The sequence below is a fragment of the Schistocerca americana genome, chromosome 1 (assembly GCF_021461395.2).
Source record: "Schistocerca americana isolate TAMUIC-IGC-003095 chromosome 1, iqSchAmer2.1, whole genome shotgun sequence".
NCBI classification, from domain to species: Eukaryota; Metazoa; Arthropoda; class Insecta; order Orthoptera; family Acrididae; genus Schistocerca; species Schistocerca americana.
Genome location: NC_060119.1, coordinates 377,638,044 through 377,659,748, shown reverse-complemented (window position 1 = coordinate 377,659,748; position 21,705 = coordinate 377,638,044). Strand labels below are relative to the sequence as shown.

Below are 21,705 nucleotides of genomic sequence, written 5' to 3'. Positions count from 1 at the left end.
CAACAAAGGCCACCTGGCAGGATGGCCATTGCCGGGAGTCCCGATGCCCCAGGGGGATGGGCGTCTACCCTTTGGCATATGTGTGGAGTTAATAGCGCAGGCATCAGCAGAGTGATCCCTGTGTGGTCAGGGGGCTACAACCAGCAGCGTACATGGCGCCCTCACCACAACGGACTGGCTACTGTGCTGGATATCAGGTGCAAAGAAGTCCATGGTCATCATCAACACAGTAATCGACACTGCATAGTGCATGGTGGAAAACGCAACCAGGAAGGTGTCCTTGCCAAAGTTATGGAGAATGGGCAGGACTGCAATGCGACGACGAGAAAGTGGGCTAAAGATCTCTATGCACGATGGACACAATGCACCTTGTAAGGCACCCTTCCCCAATTGGCTCGCTCTTCAGGAGAATTTAGAAGAATGGAGGTCAAACTCTACAGGGAACCATCACATAAAGCTCAAAACACGTGAACATCCTTTTAGCCGCCTCATACGACAATCAGGAATACCTCAGGCCTATTCTAACCCCCGGACTAGGAGGGGGGGAGGGGGGAAGGGAATGGACTAAGGCTGAAATAGAATGTATGGAATTGTCCAAGAAGAAGAATGAATCAAGGACATTCTTTATAAAAGTAAACAATGGTAGAAGACAATTTGCTCCAATAAACAGCTTGATTAGAGATGAAGAAGAAAACATAATAAGTGAGAGTAAACATACTCTGGAAACATGGTGAAGGTACTTTAATGACCTGCTGAATAGAGAGAGAGAGAGAGAGAGAGAGAGAGAGAGAGAGAGAGAGAGAGAGAGGTTATCTCTAATGATTGTGAGCAAGAATTGGATAATGAACAGCCACTGGATGGCCTAGGGTTAGAGGACATTAAAAAAGCTTTAAAGTAAATAACAAACAAGGAGCGAATTATGAGTGTATTTTTTTCCTATAGTTAGATATCATACACTATTAGCCTCATATAGAGCAAGAACACTTACAAATATTTCCTTAATTTATTATTTTTTAAATTTGAAAATTTTCTTTTTTGTAAAGTTTGGGGTTAGTTATCTCAGGTGGGACTGAATATAAATATATTATTTTTGCACAGTTGGTACTCCTATACGATAGCAACATACTGTAAAAATTTCAACATTGATACCCGACTGTGAACGAAGATATGAAGTTTTGAAAATGAGGAAATAATTCACATTAACCTAAAACTGATCTTATGGCTGTTGCCTATTTAAATGTTTATTGTTTCATTGTAATAAAATTTAATTGTGACATGTATTTGGTTAACACTATCACCCAATATTCATTTAGTTTATTTATTTTTAATAATGCAATATTAACAATAGGAGCTTTTGCTTTTGTTCTGTGGTAATAAAACGTTTAAGTTTATTGTCAATAAAGTAGTACATTATTGCTACGTGTGGCATTGTTGTAATCAGTCTGTTCTGAAACCTCTGTTAGAGTGGATGTACATACTACATTGAGAGTGTAGAATGTGTTATGTGCTTTGTTCTGTGTGTAATTTGAGAGAGTAACTGGAATGCAATAACGTGGATGAACAGTGCTCTGTTGGGCAGATAGCAAGTGAAGTGTGTCACAAAACTGTTTCTGGTTCAGTTTCAAAAAACTTGAAAAATGTCAATGACTTTGATGAAATCGACAAACTTACTTTAAATTTCGATTAAGTTCTTCTGTAACATCAGTGTGTTAGTATCATGAGAACAAATATATTCTTTAGCACAACCACATTTTTGGAAGACCGTGCTGTAATCCATGTAAAGTTCATAAAATGCCTATTACTAAAGGTTTGAGGGAAACAAAACTTACAGCTTCCCAAGTGAAACTTAATGTGATTCCTGGAAATTCCGTGCCCAAACTGTTACTCAAAAATATTTGTTGCAAATCCAGAACCATCATCATGTAACATTTTTAATGACATTTATATTCCTAATGAGGAAGCTGTCAGCATATTGGATTTTGCTTGTTCTAAGTTAAGACGTATCTCCTGCTTCGAAAATAATAAAATTAAGTAGCAGAAAAAGAAAAGCAGCTATTGAAGATAAGGTACAACAAATTTCAGACAAAATTAGAAAAAGACTTGGAATCAAGCTTTAGTAATACAGATACCAACATTACTTCTAAAGAAGAAGAAAACCTACCACCAGCATCATCTGACACTGAATATTTGAGCTTATTGGAGAAATTAAAAATTAAATGTTTAGTGACATCTAAAGAGGAAAAGGTTAAAATTTTAAGTTTGCTCCCTGACTCATGGTCAAGAGAAAAAATAGTTCCTGAATTCAACGTTTCTCATTGTTTGGTTAAACTAACCCGAAAATTAGTGAAAGAGCAAGGCATTCTTCCAGTTTTAGGTAAGAAGAAAGGAGTAGGTATAAGTGAAGAAACACTTTAAAAGAACCAGCAGTTTTTTGAAGATGATGAAAACAGTAGAATGTGCCCAGGTAGCAAAGATAGTAAAAGAGTTATTATAAATGGAGTTAAAGTAATAAAGCAAAATGACCTGGTGCTGTGAAATTTAAACGAATTTTAAGTAGCTTTCAAAAATTCCCACCCTGAATGCAAAATTGGAAGGGCAAAATTTTGTGACCTCTGCCCCAAGTGGTGTATTTTGGTTGGATCCTTAGGGACACGCTACATGTGCGTTTGTTTATATCATCAATATAATAGAAGGAAACATTCCACGTGGGAAAAATTATATATAAAATCGAAGATGAGGTGACTTACCGAACGAAAGCGCTGGCAGGTCGATAGACACACAAACAAACACAAACATACACACAAAATTCAAGCTTTCGCAACAAACTGTTGCCTCATCAGGAAAGAGGGAAGGAGAGGGGAAGACGAAAGGAAGTGGGTTTTAAGGGAGAGGGTAAGGAGTCATTCCAATCCCGGGAGCGGAAAGACTTACCTTAGGGGGAAAAAAGGACAGGTATACACACGCACATATCCATCCACACATTCAGACACAAGCAGACATATTTAAAGACAGGAAAGAGGGGAGGAGAGGGGAAGACGAAAGTAAGTGGGTTTTAAGGGAGAGGGTAAGGAGTCATTCCAATCCCGGGAGCGGAAAGACTTACCTTAGGGGGAAAAAAGGACAGGTATACACTCGCACACACGCACATATCCATCCACACATACAGACACAAGCAGACATATTTAAAGGCAAAGAGTTTGGGCAGAGATGTCAGTCGAGGCAGAAGTGTAGAGGCAAAGAAGTTGTTGAAAGACAGGTGAGGTATGAGTGGCAGCAACTTGAAATTAGCGGAGATTGAGGCCTGGCGGATGACGAGAAGAGAGGATATACTGAAGGGCAAGTTCCCATCTCCGGAGTTCGGATAGGTTGGTGTTGGTGGGAAGTATCCAGATAACCCGGACGGTGTAACACTGTGCCAAGATGTGCTGGCTGTGCACCAAGGCATGTTTAGCCACAGGGTGATCCTCATTACCAACAAACACTGTCTGCCTGTGTCCATTCATGCGAATGGACAGTTTGTTGCTGGTCATTCCCACATAGAATGCATCACAGTGTAGGCAGGTCAGTTGGTAAATCACGTGGGTGCTTTCACACGTGGCTCTGCCTTTGATCATGTACACCTTCCGGGTTACAGGACTGGAGTAGGTGGTGGTGGGAGGGTGCATGGGACAGGTTTTGCATCGGGGGCGGTTACAAGGATAGGAGCCAGAGGGTAGGGAAGGTGGTTTGGGGATTTCATAGGGATGTTTATATCATCAAAATGTCAAACTGGTGACTGCGGGTGCACAACTCAGTGATCTTAACTACAAAGAGTTACTAGATTTAATGGTCTGTGACACTGACAGTTATGACTGCATGATGAGTTTGTGTAATAAATGCCTGGTAAGGAAACCATTATTGAACTGTTTCACAAATATGATGAGGAAATGCCAGACAGTATTACTTTCAAACAGTGGTTCACAACTGACAGGGCAGAAATGATAACAGTGGTTAAATCTCAGGAAGAAACTTGGAATCTTTAATTGATAACTTACAAGAACTCAAAAGTCACCACTAGGTTTCTAAAATCCAAAGTAAGTGTTTGAGGGCCAAAAAAGCACAACTTCATGAAAATGAAGCATAGTGCTAGCTAATATTGCAGAAAATTTTACATTTGTGATTCAGGATGCAATACAAGGGTAACATTGGGTCAATGACCAGGCAACAGTGCACCCATTTATTCTCTACATTAAAAATGAGAGAGATGAAGTTTGCAGTTCTTCAATTTGCATTCTAAGTGACTACTTGGAGTACAATCCTTTGGCTGTACATGTGTTTCAAAAGTATGTAATAAATCAAACAAAAGAAAATTTTCCCAAGTTTGAGAAGCTGTTATACTTTCCAGATGAAAGTGGTAGTCAGTATAAGAACAAAAAGAATTTTTCAAATCTGTGCAACTACAAAGTAGACTGGGATGGAGGCTGAATGGCACTTTTTTGCATCTTGCCATGGTAAAAATGCATGTGATGGAGTGGGAGGTACAACAAAATATGAATTAAGTAATGCCAGCCTACAAAGACCAACCACTGACCAAAGTCTCACAGTACAGGACATGTATGTCTTTTGAAAGGATAATATTAAAGCCATGACCTATTTTCTGATCAAGAAAGAAGTGGTTCTGCATTTGAAAACAACGCTTCAAACCAGATTTGAAAACTTTATAGGAATTAAGGGAACAAGGCATTTCCACAAATCCTGTGGCATTGCAGAAAACTTAGTTCGATGCTATTTAACATCAGAAACCGAAATTTATGAGGATCATTGTGTCAGTAAAATTACATCTGTCTTTAACATTGAATGACATAGTGGCATGTGTGTATGATGGGCAGTTGTGGCTTCCAGAGGTTGAAAGAATAAGTTTGGAAAACAATGATGTTTTTGTGCATTTTTACCACCCTGTTGGTCCAAGAACATCATTCAAGAAATCTACCAGTGACAAAGTTTGGATACCAATGAAAAATGTTTTAAGGAAACTTTCAGTGCTTGAACTTACCACAGCAACTGGGAGGTCTTATTCTATGTCACAGAAGCTGTCTGAAGAAATCACAGAAGCTATCTGAAGAAATAAGTGTTCTTAACATTCACCACCAGGTTTAGGAACAGCCGCATCTCTAAGGATGTGAATTGAAAATGGCTCAAATGCCTCTGAGCGCTGTGGGACTTAACTCCTGAGGTCATCAGTCACCTAGAACTTAGATCTACTTAAACCTAACTAACCTAAGGACATCACACACATCCATGCCCGAGGCAGGATTCGAACCTGCGACCATAGCGGTCGTGCGGTTCCAGACTGTAGCGCCTAGAACTACTCGGCCACCCCGGCCGGTGTTAATTGAAAATATTTTGAAGTATGTCAAAATAATATAAATGTTAATTTCAGTGATGGTTCCACTTTTTGTATATAATTCAGTACCTTACTTCAATAATAATTTATTATATCCCGCCAATATCACACATGAATAGGCAACACAGTTTTAGAGTAATGTGAATTATCTCCCCAGTTTCAAACATTCATACTTTTGTTCACAGTCAGATATCAATGTTGAAATTTTCGCAATATGTTGCTATCATACAGGTGTACAAACTGTGCAAAAATAATATTTTTATATTCAATCCTACCCGAGATAACTAACCCCAAACTTAAAAAAAAAAATTATAATTTCAAAAATTCATAAAAAATTAAGGAAACCTTTGTACGTGTTCTTGCTCTATATGATGCTAGTAGTGTATGATATCTAACTATAGGAAAAAAACAGACGCTCATAAATCGGCCCTTGTTTGTTATTTTTTGGGCCTAAAAAGTGGATTTTTGAAAATTTGGATACCAAACTTTGGAGGTCAATTTGACTGGTTATTTTTGAATTTAGAGAATTTTGTATAACAGACAATGTTGTAGAGGACACTTTTCTAAAAACAATCATGTCAATTGCAATGTTGTAACTTAACCCAGTGCAGAGATATTCATATTTCTGCTAACATCTCTAAACTAAAACCTCACAAGTGATGTGGGCCATCGCCTCCTGTGCACAATCCTTTGTTCAAAAATAACCTGTCGACTATACTGTAACCAATTTGCCCTTTGTATCATCCATCTGATGGTCTCATGTTAACCACCGTCCTAGTCAGTAGACGGACCCAAACTGGGAAGTGGTCTTCCCACTGAACTGAGTCCGCAATAGCTGGGGAACAAAATCAAAGACCAATGGATGAGAAAGACCCTGTCTCTATGGAAAAAGTGTGTCATCTGACCCATGTTCAGAATGAACGAGTTGCTCGATCATCCGACCCCTTGAGCACAAAGAATACACATTGTGTGCATTGAAGTCCCCACAAGGAGGAATGAGCATGGGAGTGCCTAGAAGAGTTCTGGTAGTGCGTCTGCATCCAAAGCATCATTAGGGAGCAGGTACAAAGAATACACTGTTATATTAAAGAGTGCGAGAACTTTCAAAGCAATTGCTTACATAGTCATGGTAAGAGGGACAGGAGAGGAGCGGCATCTGTCATCAAGGAAAACAGCCACTACACCTTTAGCTCTGTCTCCAGTAGTACTGTCCTTCCTTTACGCATGGTAGCCCCGTAATGCACGTGCGTCTGTGACTGAAATGGATTTCTAGTAAGCAGATGCAGAAAGGTTTCTCCCGGACCAGTAGCCGAAATTCTTCCAAATATGAGTGACATCCATTCAAATTCCACTGCAACAACATAAGTCCCTGTGGAAGCCATTGATTAGCGATGGTTGTTCTTTTCATTCTCCTTCAGAGGCCGTGATTTACAGGGGAGGTCAGGGGGAATGTTAGCCAGTTCCTTGCTCTCCAGTTCCTCTGACTGTAAGTCCATATCCTCAAGAGCAAAGTCCCCATCAGAAAGGGTGAGAGCTTGCGGAACTTAAGATTTAACAACTGCCTTTTTGGACTTGGAAACTACTTTCCGAAGGACATTTTTCTTTACTGACAGGAGGAGGTGGCTGCCTGTGTTGCGGGGATGGCTTATGATGTTGGGTAATGGTATGTGGCTTAGATGGTAAGCCTGTTGCTGGCAGCTTCCAAAGGACCCCAGTTTCAGGTGGAGTGTTTCTGCCACAGGCACATCGACAAGTGCATGTGCTCGTACTTTAATCTGGGGTCTGAGTTTGTGTGGCATCATACTTAGCGATTGCCATATTAAGAGGCGATGCAAAAGAAGAAACAAATACCGGTGGCCGCAGTTTTGAAAGCTTTTTTAGCTTCATCATAGGGTATACATCTCTATTTCCAACTCCGGACTTTTCCTTTCCTCAATGTAAACCTCACATTTTCTGCCCCACACTGGTGATCCCCAGAGCAGTTTACACATTTCGGAGGAAGTGTACAAGAATTATCCGACTCATGAGCTGAGCCTCCACAATTGCCACTTGCAGCCTTCTCATTACATCCCATAGTGGTATGGCCAAATCTTTGACATTTGTAGCATCGCATTGGGTTAGAAACAAGCGGGCGAAGCTTAAGACTGATATAGCCTGCAAGGACATGTTCAGGTGATTCTGGAGTACTAAACATTAGAATAAATGTTGCTGATTTTTCCAATTTACCATTGACTCTCCTCGTGTAGTTCTGCACTTCTGTGACGCCCATATTTTTCCATTCTTCATTAACTCCACGGGATCCACTTCCATTATATCTGAGCAGGTAACCACGCCCTTACTAAAGTTGAGGGTGTTGTGCAACTCAGCCTCGACTGGGTAGTCACCTAAGGCCTTACATCCCAGGAGCTCAAATATCTGGTTAGAATTAACAGTTTCAACTAAAAGTGTTCCCTTACGAAGTCGTCTGATGACTTTCAGAGCCCAGCAATACCTTCCAATGCCTTGTGAACATAGAAAGGGGAGATGATCTAAAAGATCACCATTTTCTTGACTACAATGAAAGTGTTAAGGCACACTAATGCCCTGTTACTACTATTCTGAGACTTATTTTCGGGAGGACTGACCAATTGAACTCTCTCTCAGGAGTGAGTGCAGGTACTGTCTGACGGTACAACCATCCCGTCAGGAGTAGAAGTTTGATGAGACTGTTCCATAGGGATCCAACGAGACGCTAGGGAAACAACCATCGACCCAGGCAGAGCCCTGAATGCCTGAGCAAGCTTTATAAAATTGGGGGGGGGGGGGGGGGGGGGGGTGGCAGGTGCACCAGAGGTTGCCCACTAGAGACTGTTTTACCTCAATAACCATTCACCTCATCAGTCTGTAGCACACCTTGAGGTTGAGGATTTTTTTAAATAGAGGTGGGTACCTTCATCACGGTCCAGGCAGTGAAGCCAAAACCCCTTTCTCGGAAACACACAACATTCCATGGTGGTCACTAAAGTATGCCCAGAGCTTACAGTGACAGAGGGCTGGCAGCACTTACCAGTCCCCAGCTCAGGAACCCCAGGGTCGCCAAGCCCATACTCAGCAAACGAATTCTGAGCCACTGAGGGATCCTTTGAAGGAAGTGACTAATATTCTGCTTAGTGAGTTTATACCGATCAGAAGATATTATTCCATTGCACAAGACATTAGAACCAATTCCTGCAGACTTGTTTGTTCCACAGAAAATATGAAAGGTCATATGCCCCCCTACTGAAGAATAGGGCGACTCGTGCAAATTTATGTAACTTTAACCATTTCACTGCTGCGCACAGCTTTTGTTGTGGCTGTACTGGCTCACCAAATGCCAGTGCCTGTGGTAAGAGATTTGTGGCCGATATGAAATACTTATCTGATTTTTCAACACTATTAGGTAAAAAAGTTAGTTTTGCTCTTTGCTTGATAAGGGACAATTTCTTTTTGTTACATGCCATAGTTACTACACTGCATCAAATTAAGTAAAACACTGCGCAAAATCTTAAAGGTGTGTGTAAAGAACTATGCCTGTCTCATTATCCAACTTTTAGTTTCAGTTACACAGTTCCCCAAGACTCTCACTTCTCAGGATAAGCGTATCCAGAAAAAGCCGAGGCAAGATATAGGGAAACAGACCTATAGTACTGCAGTCTCGGTTTTTAGGATGACAATTATCCAGCAAGGCTATCCATTGGTCAAGATCACCTCGCAGCAGGAGCAACTCGTGCAGATGTCGCTCTTTGAGAAGATGTGGGGGACACTGGCCCAGGATCCAAATTCAGGAGAATCTATCTGGATCACATTGCTCTTATCTTTGTCTGTGAGGGGGTGGGTACAGTGACTGTCTTAAGGAAAATGTGCCCCTAATATCACAAGGAAAATGTGCCCCTAATATCACCTGGGAGGATGTGAAGCTGCTGGTAAAGACAGTGGCTGAGCTCTTCAAGACTGCAAAGATATTAATGTGTGTGCCAAAACCTCAGCGACTCTGAGAAAATAGGGTCTCAAAACCTGAAAGACTTGACAGAGGATTGGAAGATAATCAACCCGAAGGTTGCACCAAACAGCCAAACCCTTTTAGTGAAAGTTGGAGAGAAGTCCCTGAAGGCAATGCAGGAGCAAGACCTGAGACTATTCTTGGGGTTCTCACAGGTTGCTGTCAGGGTAATCAAAGACATCAGAAGTGACAATGGTGGCAAGATGGAGCCTGAATGTGCTGTAGATAAATCTGCAACACAGTAAATGGGCCACTGCTGCCCTGAATCGTCTTCCGGGAAGACGGAAGACAAGAAGCGGACGTGGCCGATTCAGGAACCCTGTGTATATAAAGGGGGTGTACTGGACCTCGGCATCACTGGAGGTAAGCTGGTTTAGGCTAGAAATATAAGAAACTCCAAAACGTCTATTTATGTAAAAAATGTAATCCTCTTCATGCCAATGGCAGACTTTTGTTCTAGGGACTTAGTGACCATTAGGATGCGGCAATATGAGGAAGGTATCACAAGGGAGTTTGTAATGGCCTTTGAATACTTTCCTTACGAGAACAGTGCTGCTCCTTCTCAGGAGGTGAGGAGACTGACGGAAGCCTGCACACAACAGGACGAGCAACTATTGGTTGGCTGTGAAGCTAATGCCCACTACTTAGTGCGGAGTAGCACCAACACCAGTAGTAAAGGTGAGTACCTCCTAGAATTTCTTCTGGCTAATAACTTAGAGATCCTCAATAGGGGCAAGGAACCAACATTTAGGAGTATAATAAGGGAAGAGGTATCTGACATAACCTTCAGTTCCACTTTGATGGGTAGTTATGTCAAACAATGGCATGTAGCTTTGGAGACATCCTCATCAGACCACATGTATATTATTAAGCTTGAGGTTGAAATGGGCATCAGACAGACCATGTCCTAAGAAATGCCAGGAAAGCGGAATGGGAAGTGTATAGGAAGGACCTCGACTCAAGCCCATCAGAAGTCAGTACTTCGATAAGGAATCCAGTAGAGTTTGAGGAGGAAGCAGAGGCAGTGACCTCTGCCATCATGACCTCATACCAAGACAACTGCTCTATCTCCAAGAAGTGCACGAAAAGGAAAGTATCTTGGTGAAACAACAACATGGAATCACAGAGGAAACAGGTATGAAGCAAGAAGCAAAGTACAATAGGCAGAATATCGGGAGGCCCTTGTCAAATATAATCTTGCAATTGAGCAAGCATAGCAGGCGTCCGGAAGGTATTCTGTGAGGAGGTAAAGGGTTCAGCTGTTCCGGCCAGACTTCACAAAATCCTCATTAGAATACCAACTAATCCAAGAGGAACTTTAAGGAAAGAGGATGGGAAGTATACCAGGACAGCACACGAAATGCTGTAACTACTACTCAAGACTCATTTTCCTCAATGTACCCTCACAGACAACATAGGCTAGGACAAGATATAAGTTTTCAGGCTAGGACAAGATATAAGTTTTCAGGCATTCGAAGGGAGAACTGGAAACCTGCCAGAGAATGTGCTGAACATAGTAAAATCCTATGGGTGGTGGAAACATTCCAACTGTTCAAGTCACCTGGCCCAGATGAAATCTTTTCAGTGCACCTACAACAAGCAGAAGTGAACTTAATAAGAGTCCTATGCATGTTATTTAGAGTTAGCCTAGCAGCAGGAATCATTTTTAACATCTGGAGGGCAGTGAAGGTTGTCTTCATTCCAAAGTCATGAAGAACTGATCATATCAAGACCAAGGATATGAGACCAGCCTGTCCTTTCTTCTTAAAACATTACAAGAACTGGTCAACATGTATGTTAGGAAGAGGGGGTTAACTAGGATCCCTCTACACATAAACCAACATGCATACCAACCAGAAAAATAGTTGGAAAGGTGGAGAAAGCACTACACTTTCAGGAAATAGGCCTCTGCACCTTCTTGGACATCGAAGGGGCTTCTAGCAACACAACCTTCAAATCCATGGTTAAGGCAGCAGAGGTGCATGGATTGGAGACCACTATCTGCAGGTGGATTAGAGCCATTCTTAGTGGTAGAAAGATAGAAGCCACCATGATGCAAGGAAAAATGTTACCACCACCAGAATAAAGAGGGGTCCTGTCCCCTCTACTGTGGAACCTTGTGGTGAATGAACTCATTGTAGAATTAAACTGTAGACAGTACTTTTGCCAGAGATACGCATACAATCTTTTCATAGAAATATTTGGCAAGTTTTTAAGTACAGCAAGAGCTATGGCACAAGGAACATCGAACATTGTGCAAAATTTGTGCAGGAAACAGGATCTAAGGGTCATTCCTAAGAAGACTGTTGTATTACCATTTACGAGGAAGCAGATCCAAAACACATATTGGAATCTCAAGCTTCTCAATGAAACTCAACCAGAGATGGGGATATTGAAATATCTAGGGGTAACCCCGGATGAGAAATATCGCGGACCCCTCACATAAGGATCACCTGTTCCAAAGCAATAGGTAGTCTAATGAGTACCAGGAGAGCTTGTGGTAAAAACTGGGGCTTAAGCCCAAGTCAAAGAGTATGTGCTGGATATACACCACAATAGTAAGACCTATGATCACTTATGGGGCGACAGTGTGGTGGAAACAGAACAGCAGGTAGCTGCTAAGGAGCTAGCTAAGGTGCAGGAACACACAGGCTAAAAACTGGAAAAACTGGAACTCAGTGGGGTATCCAGGTTCTCACACTGAAATACTGATTGAGGTAGACATGAGTATGGTCGGGGAAATGCCGGCTGACTATATAACAACTCCCAGCTGCTTTAAATATAGTAACTGGAAGTAGAGAGCTCTGGGAGAACAAATTTCAACGCTGTACTGAGGACTTAGTCTGATTCACTGACGGTTCGAAGATCGACCAAGGCGTTGGGGCCAGGTATACGGGGTGCAGTCAAGGCTGTAGAGTGCAATCTCTCTAAGGAAGATGGCCACTGTTTTTCCAGCAGAAATATATACTATCAGGGTGTGCGCGGGGGAGAATTTGCGTAGGTGCTACAGAGGTCATAGCATTTTCATTTATTCAGACAGCCAAGCAGCCCTGAAAGCACTGGCAGCCTCCGCAACAAGATCAAAGATCGTGGCAGAATGCCACAAAGTCCTTATGGAACTAGGGGAAAGCAATAGGGTAAACCTATTGTGGATACCTTGTCACTCGGGGATCAGTGGTAATAAGCAAGCCGATAGGTTGGCCAGGATAGGGGCGATGACACCATTTATTGGACCAGAATCTGTCCTCACAATCACCAAGGTAATGATCAAAATAAAACTAAGAACTGGACAAGGAGACAGCATGTAGAATATTGTGCTAAGGTCCAAAAGCAAAAACATGGCAAGGTATTGATGTCGTAGCCATGTTCTAAGAGAAGTCTGTCAATCCTGGGCTTGAAAAGAAGAGAAATGAAACTCATGGTTGGACTATTGACAGACCACGGTAATTTCAAGAAACACCTACATACAATCGGAATAAAATAAGAAGACCCCAAATGTAGGATGTGTGGTGTGGGCTAGGAAACCACATCACATTTAATCTTCGAATACGAGGCTTTCGAGATTAAAAGACAAAACAATATGATCAACCAGACCTGAAGAAATTGTGTCTAGTGAAGCACTGGTAAAGGATCTCCTTGCACTGTTCAAGGGCATTGGTTGGCTTTACTGGAGACACATGGAATGACACCAGCACAATAAACTCTCTTTCGGTGTGCGCAGCAGCAAGCTTGACCAATGTTTTTGCTTCCCTGATAAAATCAAATCAGGTTACCTGAAATACATATCGACAAAGATTGAATTAGATTCCCTGTTTGGGCTGCTTTCTGCTTTGAAGTATGTCACACTGTTCGCTAAACCATAGTCCATGATTATTATATATATTTGACCTATGACATTAGCTCCTGGGGCAATGCAGTTAAAGCAAGCAAACACACACACACACACACACACACACACACACACACACACACACACACACACACACACACGTAAAATGTTTTTTGTACGATATGTGCTTTTTTTATACATAGATCACAGTACATTTACATATTAATGGTATTGGTTGACAATAACGAAGAAGTGTTTCCACATGCCACTCAAGCTGTAGTGTGTAGAAGAAACCAGATCCCAGTGCATCACTTAAGAAGCACAACCATTTTCCATGCCTGAAAAATTAGTCCCTTTAACTTTATGAAGCCACTTGACTTCCACAATCAACTAGCATCTTTCAACTCTCCTGCATTTTGGCACACCCTCAATCTATATAGGTTTTTACCAGATGCCACAACAAATACATGAAAGAATGATTTTTAGAGAGCAACAGAAAAATCAAATTGCAATGGTTTTGTACAGTGACACGCATCATAGATCACACTAAGAAATGTTTATGTCACATTCTTTTATTTATAAGAAAAATTATTAAAATACCATATTAAAGTTTGTGCAAGATGTGTGAACATTTAATTTGTTATTACTGTACTCTAACCATGGCATAACAATAAAATACACACTAACGAAATCATGGACTTCCCTTTCTACATTTCAATTACAAAGCTGGTCACAGTTACAAGTGTCATTTCTCTTACAAATTCTAAATAAATTTATGCAACTAACATATAAGAGGCTTGTATCATCTGACAGGTGAATAAAGCTGCTACAATGGAGCATCCCCACCCGCCATTACCAGATATCATCCTGAAATGGAAAAGCTTAACCACACCCTTCGCCAGGACTTGGATAACCAACCATCATGCCCTGAAATGAGGGACATCCTACCCAAGATCCTACCCATCTCCCCCAAAACTGCACTCCATCGCCCACCCAACCAACACGGCTTTCTAGTCCATCCCTATGCCATTCGTGTCCGCAGCTCACGATCTAGTGGCTAGCGTTACTGCCCCTAGATCACGGGGTCCCGAGTTCAATTCCCGGCCGGGTTGGAGATTTTCTCCAACCCAGGGACTGGGTGTCTGTCTGTGTCATCATCATCATCATCATCATCATCATCATCATCATCATCATCATCATCATCATCATCATCATCTATGCCATTCCCACTCCAACCCCCTTGCCACAGTGATTATATCCCTGTGGCAGACCCAGTGCAAGACCTGCCCTATCCACTCACTCCAGTATGGTCACAGGCTTATCCTATCCCACAATATTATGTACAGATTTGTTAGTCCAATAGTTTGTTCAGATTCTGGTAATGAGAGCATAATCTGGTTATGAATGCTCTTCAAGCACTGTAAACTGACCTCTTAAAAGATCTTTCAATACACCAATGGCACAATAATTTCTGTTGACAAACTCTTGTTAATATAGCAAAAAATAAACTATCCAAAACTAAATAGTTAATTAACTATTAAGTGAAATCTTATTATTGGATAAGTCATGATTGACCAATATTTATTTCATATTCCACTTCTTTACCTCTTGATACACCTCTACTATCTGTATAACTGAACCCGTATTGAAAATGATTGCCAACAGGATTTTTCACTGCGGCTTGTGGAAACAACAGTGGAAGGCACTGCTCCAGTTTTGGGCAATAATGCCACTTTTTGAGGCGAAATTTTAGTTGCATGTGAAATTGCAACTACTTCTAAGAAAGCCCTAATACGGAAAATAGTCTGTAAATCTTTGTGAACAGGCACTGTTCTGAATTCTTTTTTGTTAAGCATCTTTCACTGTGAATAATACAGTCTTACTAGTATTACTGTAAATTAACCCAAGCAGCTAAATTTAAGTACTGGTAGTTAAGGTTCATGTTTACTGTACACGTAGCAATATCTACTGTTGAAGACATCTTTTCTTATTGTACACAGGGCAAGTTACCCATGATAACCAGTGGTGTAATCAAGGAAATAATAAGTTAGCAGGATATAACCAGCATCTATTCAGTATAGCAGACACACAGTTAAGTAGCAGCTTTCTTGCTAATTTTACAATGTTAAATTTAGTACGAGAAGCAAAAAATAATTCATATCATTATTTATGCATTTTCTAACAGCTGTTTTTCTTTGTTACCTTATAGCATGAAGTTTTCTATATTCATTCCTTGATGTGATCTGTGGCACACAAAGTAATGACTGTCATGTGACCGTAGCTAACATTTCATCTACATAAGTTGAACACTGACAGGCTGACAGTTGAATTTCTAGCAACCGGTAGCAGGAAAAGTACTCAACATATTGGAAAATCAAAAGAATGTCAGCAAAAATCAGCAATGCGTAAGAACGTTTTACTGATCTACCACTCAAATGTGTACTAAATTACTAAAGTTTGAGTAGCTGCCTGTTCCTATTTTACATACTGCTTCATCCACTAATTGCCATTATTGTTAAAGGTAGATAATACTGACTACACAGCAGAAGAAGTGGGAGCCAACTTTACAACTGTTAGTTATTTTAAACAATTTGTTAAGATCCGAGAATTTTCTCTTCCCATGCATGTTGTACTTTTATAAACTAGTGAGCATGTGCGTTATCTTGCACTTCAAAGTGAATGAATGAAAAATCAGTAAAGGATACGTGTTTTCTGGTAATGACACATTGTAAACCATCAGACTGGATTTTTTGCTGCTATTTTGAGAAGTAGTAGCAGAAGTTCCTATGCTTTTTGCAAGTTCTTTTCGTTCCATTTGATTTAACATATCCACAGTTGGATCCGCATCTCCAATATTTGAAACAGCATAAGCCATCCATGTTTCCAACAGGTCGTCTTCGCTCAAGTTGTAGGTACTGCATAGTTCGAGACCTGGAACGTCAGAAAATACAGGAACACCATTACCTACTATGTCAGAAAGAGCACAGCCACATCAAATCTGGGGGGAAATGGCCCGAACATTAATAAATGACAGACTGTTCCTTGTGTCCAAAATCAATGTGAAAAACAGACAGTTAACAAGATAACCTAATTACATGCCCTTGTGGCATAATAAAAACCAATTAAATACAGCTCCATCAATAGGATTCTGAAAGAGATGCATCTTTGAGTGGTAATAGGAGGAGATACGAGGAGACACCATGTAGAATTCTGAAGTTGAAGCAGTTTTGAGGAACAATAGACATTTAGAATATACAGCCAATACCATTTATAGCAATAGCATTTCTAATGATTTGTGGGCTATAACAGCAAAATCTAACTGTCCTACCTAAATCCTATGTAAACACTATACTTAAAAAATCACTTAGTACAATATCGCCTACTGTGCCACATCATCTGAACAACAGATTCTTTAATTACATATTCAAAGAAGTTTATTGGTTTTAACATGCAATGTTAATTTTTGTTTGTGTAAATGCAAAAAACAAACAAAAGTAACTGATCGCCTTAAGTGGAACAGTATACTGTAATATATGTTACAGCACTGTCTCTGCTGTGATTGTAGAAAACTAGAAAAATTATATTTCAGTGTGCTATTTTACCAGTGCTCAGAAGTAGGATAATTGTATATTTGTTACTGACATTTTGTGGTTACGTATTTTGGATATTTTAATGTGTTAGGTACACTACATCACCTTTGTACAACATATTAAAAGACAAACAGAAGAAAACGTAGGTCTCCAGGAATTTTATGTATAGAGAACTGTCTTTTCATTTTGCTGCTGTTAAGGTTAGTAATACTGTAACTGGAATGAAGTTGTGTCATTCATGACTATTATTAGTATACTGAATGTACAGTAAGTTTTTAACATGCTCAACATTTTATCACTTTCATTCTCCAATACTATGTACGACATTATTGAAAGGTTTACATTGTGGCTACTTTCATCTTCAATTACTCAAGGTTTTTACATTTTGCTGACATTTTATTGCTGTACATACTGTATAAACATAAGAAAAGTTCCTCTTTAGGCACTCTCCACAAATACAGTAGACGTACTTCATTTCTGCTTCTTTTTGAAGTGTTAACTCTATGGCAGCCTAAAACTTACATACGAAATTTTTACTAAAAAGAGCAAAAATCTGGTTTGTACAATCTTGGCTACAACAACCGGAAACTGTTGGTCCCTTCACGTTGTCTTAAAGGAAGAATATAAAGTGAGAAAGAGAATCACAAAAAGTGGCCAGAGAGAAAAAGAAGTGGATGGAAAAGTGGATTACAGTGACTGAACAAGACAGTAAAGGAAATTAGAAAATACCACTGCTGGATAAAGAAAATTACTACACCTTTCAGAGATTTCCAGTTCACTCAAGATTTATTGTTGCAACAGTGCATATGTAGTACATGAAATGATTACATTTACAGATCAATAACATAAGCGGTTCTGAGGTACCAGGTATCAGGCAATAGTGAAACACTTATACTAGTACATGGTGTAACCTCTACAGGTGGCAATGCAGGTGCTAACTGGCATTCACCCAATTCTACAGATTATGAATACTGTCCTGGGATACGTTATGCCATGCTTGACATGTTCATGTAGTTCTGTAAGAGTTGTTGGGTGATGTGTTGCACAAGTCAGTTCTTGTCCCATCACATCACACACGATTGACTGAAGACAAGTTCGGAGATCTTTTTTTAGATTTGTTTTAGGGCACAAAAACAACTAGGGTCATATGCACCCATGACAGAATCGTAGAACACAAAAGGAACAAAAAAGTGTTAAAATCAACTACACATTAATCCGAAGTGATGGAAGAGAAGACAGCTAAAAACAGGGATGTGGAGAAAGGTCTATAAAATACGCCCTAGAGAAACAGGGGCCTTGAACTAAAGATTAAATGTCTTTCACCATATTGCTAAGACAGATAAAAACTAAAACTATGTCGACTGGCTGTATGTCATTCACTAAAATGGCCGATAACTCACACAGCAAACAAATTAGATTGTAAGTGGTTAAAAAAGGGCATTCCGTCAGGAAACGGTGGACTGTCAAAGGTTGAGGGCAATAAACACAAAGTGGTGACGGAACACCACTTAGCAAATGGTGATGGCTAAAAAAGACAAGTGCCCAAAACACAACCTAGCTAAAAAGATCTCATGGCGAGAGGGCCAGGAGGAGGTCGTCCAAGCCAATGGGAGAGGCTTAATAATCCAGAGCTTGTTCCCGTGAAGGGAGGACCAGTGGTCATGCCAAAGTGAAATAACCTGCTGACAAGACAGCAACACAGAGATAAAGTGAGGGAATGGAAGAACTAGTGGTCTGAGGTACGAGGACTGCAACCTTGGAAGCAAGTCGGAGCAGATAACTCAATTGAAAAGCCTGTCACCAATTGTACTACGTGGCCTGTAAATGCTGAGCAGTGTTCTAGAAGCTTATACCAAAATTGTCGGTGCCAGTGGCGAAGGCATACCCAACACCATGGTCAGTCCTAGAACCATCAGTGTACACGAAGGTACTATAGCTAAGTTCCGTGTGAAAGTCATGAAACTGAAGGTGATAGAGCAACACTGGAGCAAATTAAGGTCAAGGTGAACAAGGGCCGCCGCACAAAGCCAAGATGGTGAAGGTTTAACACCCACCAGGAAAGTGGCAGGTAGTGTTAAGTTAAGCTGCTGGAGCAAGAGCCAAAAGCGAACTCCAGGAGGTAACAGAAGAGGGACACACCCCATACTGGCAACCAAAGGATTCATCAAAGGAGGCATTGGGTGGATGGCAATGCATGGCAGACAAACGGCATGGATACCTGCTGAGGAGAAAGTCACAGCGGTAGTTTGCCAGCTTCTGCATACAGTCTCTCAACTGGGCCAGTGTAAAAGGTGCCAGTGGCCAAACAGATGCCACGGTGGTGGATAGTATTGAGATAGCAAAAGAGGGTGGATGTGGAGATGCATAAACGAAACATCCATGGTCGAGTTTTGAACGGACAACAGACTGCTACAAATGGAGAGGTGGTTCAGTCTGCTCCCCAGGTAGTACCACTGGGTACATGCTGGACATTGAGGAACTGCATACAGCAGGCCGCCAGGTAAGACACATGGGAGGACCAAGGAAGTTTCCTATACAACAGATAACAGCAAATTTCAGATGGAAAAGAGAAGGTTATAGCCTACGCTTCTAGGACCCTTACAAAAGCAGAGAGAAACTAAAGAAAGGGAATGTCTTGCTGCGATCTGGGCCGTGTGCAAGTTTCGACAGGATTTCTATGGAAGGCCATTGACAGTTGTTACAGGCCATAATTCATTCGGTTGGTTGACAGGTCCTAGGATTCAACCGGGCGACTCACCAGGTGGGCATTTAGTCTTCAAGAGTATGATATTACCATAGTGGACAAAAGTGGAAGAAAACACCAAGATGCCGACTGTCTCAAGAAACCCTGTGCAAGACCAAGACTTTGGTGAAGATAGTGACTGTCTCGCAGCACTCCAGGATCTCTCTGCTGAGCAGGACGACGTCAAGATGTCTCAAATTATGCTTGCTTTAAATCGGTCAGAGGATGTGAAAGGAGAATTTAAGGTAGTTAATGGATTACTTTGCAAGAAAAACGTTGATCCATTTGGAAAGAGGTGGCTTCCAGTGATTCCTAAACACATGCATTTAGATGTTCTACAGAAATTCCATGAAATACCTGGGGCCGGACGTTTAGGATTTATTAAGAGATTTTTCTGGCTAGGTTGATTTAGGAGTGTCCGTCACTGTGTCGCACTGTCAAGAGTGTCAGAGGAGAAAGGCAGTACCTCAGAAACCACCTGGCCGACTCATACCAATTCCACCAGCCGAAATGCCTTTCCAGCATGTTGGGATTGACCTCCTCGGACGATTTCTAACGTCTGCTAGTGGCAATAGATGGATTATTGTTTGCCCTGATTATCTGACACACTATGCCAGTACAAAAGCTGTGAAAACAGCCGAATTTTTTGACAGATAAACCGTCAGTGCAACATTACTCATCAAATGATGATTGCCTCCCATCCGCAAACTAACGGGTTTACTGAATGCCTTAATAAGACCTTGGCAGACATGCTATCAATGTTCGTCAGCGTTGAGCAGAGCAACTGGGATGAGGTGCTACCTTTTGTGACATTTGCCTATAACACCACCAAACACGACACCACAGGATTTACACCATTTTTCCTGGTGTATGGGTGTGAGGTGACTACAACGATGGACACACTGTTTTCATTACATCCTGACGTCGACTACACCGGCCAGGTGTTCACCAGAGGCCAAGGAAGCTCGGAAGTTATCTCAACTCCACATGCTGCAGGCTCAAGAAAATTATCGCCGAAGGTACGACTCGAGCCACTGCCCTGTTGTCTACCAGCCTGGTGACCTTGTCTGGATCTTCACTCCTGTTCGGAAGGTTGGCCTCTCTGAGAAGCTCTTCAGGCGCTACTTAGGACCTTATAAAGATGTAAGGCAGTTGTCTGATGTTACTTACGAAGTTGAAGATTTCAACCCTGACATAAGACTACCAAAGATCAGAGATACGGTCCACGTCCTTCAAATGAAGCCCTATAAGGATCCTGCAACCCAGGGTAAATTCAAAGCTTCAGCGACAGGCAACAAGTGGAAAGGTGATAAAGAGTGTAGTGGCAAAAGAAGTTCTAACAAGAAGAAGATCAGTCATCGGGAGTCGGAGTATGCAAGACTGATGCCTTGTTCCCGGACTAGGACAACGTAACACCAAGACGCTATTCTCTTAAGGCGGGAGCAATGTCGCAGAAGAAGCAGAGTAACACCATGGTGTAGTGGTTATGATACTGAACTGTTGCATCAAGGGTCGTGAGTTCAAAACTCACCTGGACTGTACAATTTTAATTTCTATATTCGGTTTGAGTACATTCTAGAAGTATCCACAAATGTCAAGAATCATTGTACTGGAACGTTCTGCATCTGTATGTATACTTCATGTGTTTGGGCCGGAGGCAGTTTGCTCCGCGCTCTTGTATGTGAAAGTGCTGAATAAACCTTCGTTAAGTGAAGTTAGTGTTCGTCATTCATCTAATTACACCTTCTTCTATGTGACAATATATTAAAGGATAACACTCACAAAAAGGACCAATATAATATGTAAAAGCTTAGCTTTTTTTGTAACTACAGTATGTGTGTATTAAATTAAACCATTAACTTTCCTTATTTGCATGTCGCACCACTTGACAATGATGGTGCTATTGGTTGACTACATCACATGTCCTATGTTCTGAACATGTGCTGTCATTTTCTGGCAGGATCACTTTATGTAAGCTAGGATTGACTGATGAAAGTCCATTGCAATCCCGATTTTAATGCCTTGGAACTAACAGGCTGTGTTTGGTGGAATTCATGTTTATACTTTTGTAATACAAAAAAATGCAGCATATATGTTGCTGCGCATATAAGATCTTTACAAAGTACTTTTTTTTTTTAATGC

The 21,705-nt window shown here is 41.1% G+C and overlaps 1 protein-coding gene across 1 annotated transcript in view; it reads right to left on the bottom strand.

Annotated features, from left to right (window-relative positions):
* The window catches only part of LOC124600699 (DNA polymerase alpha subunit B), an 89,841-nt gene that overhangs the window by 25,869 nt on the left and 42,267 nt on the right, over positions 1–21,705 (bottom strand). The window contains exon 2 of the mRNA XM_047136185.1: positions 15,936–16,161. Coding sequence (XP_046992141.1) covers positions 15,936–16,161 — 226 coding nt within the window. The remainder of the gene's footprint in view (positions 1–15,935; positions 16,162–21,705) is intronic.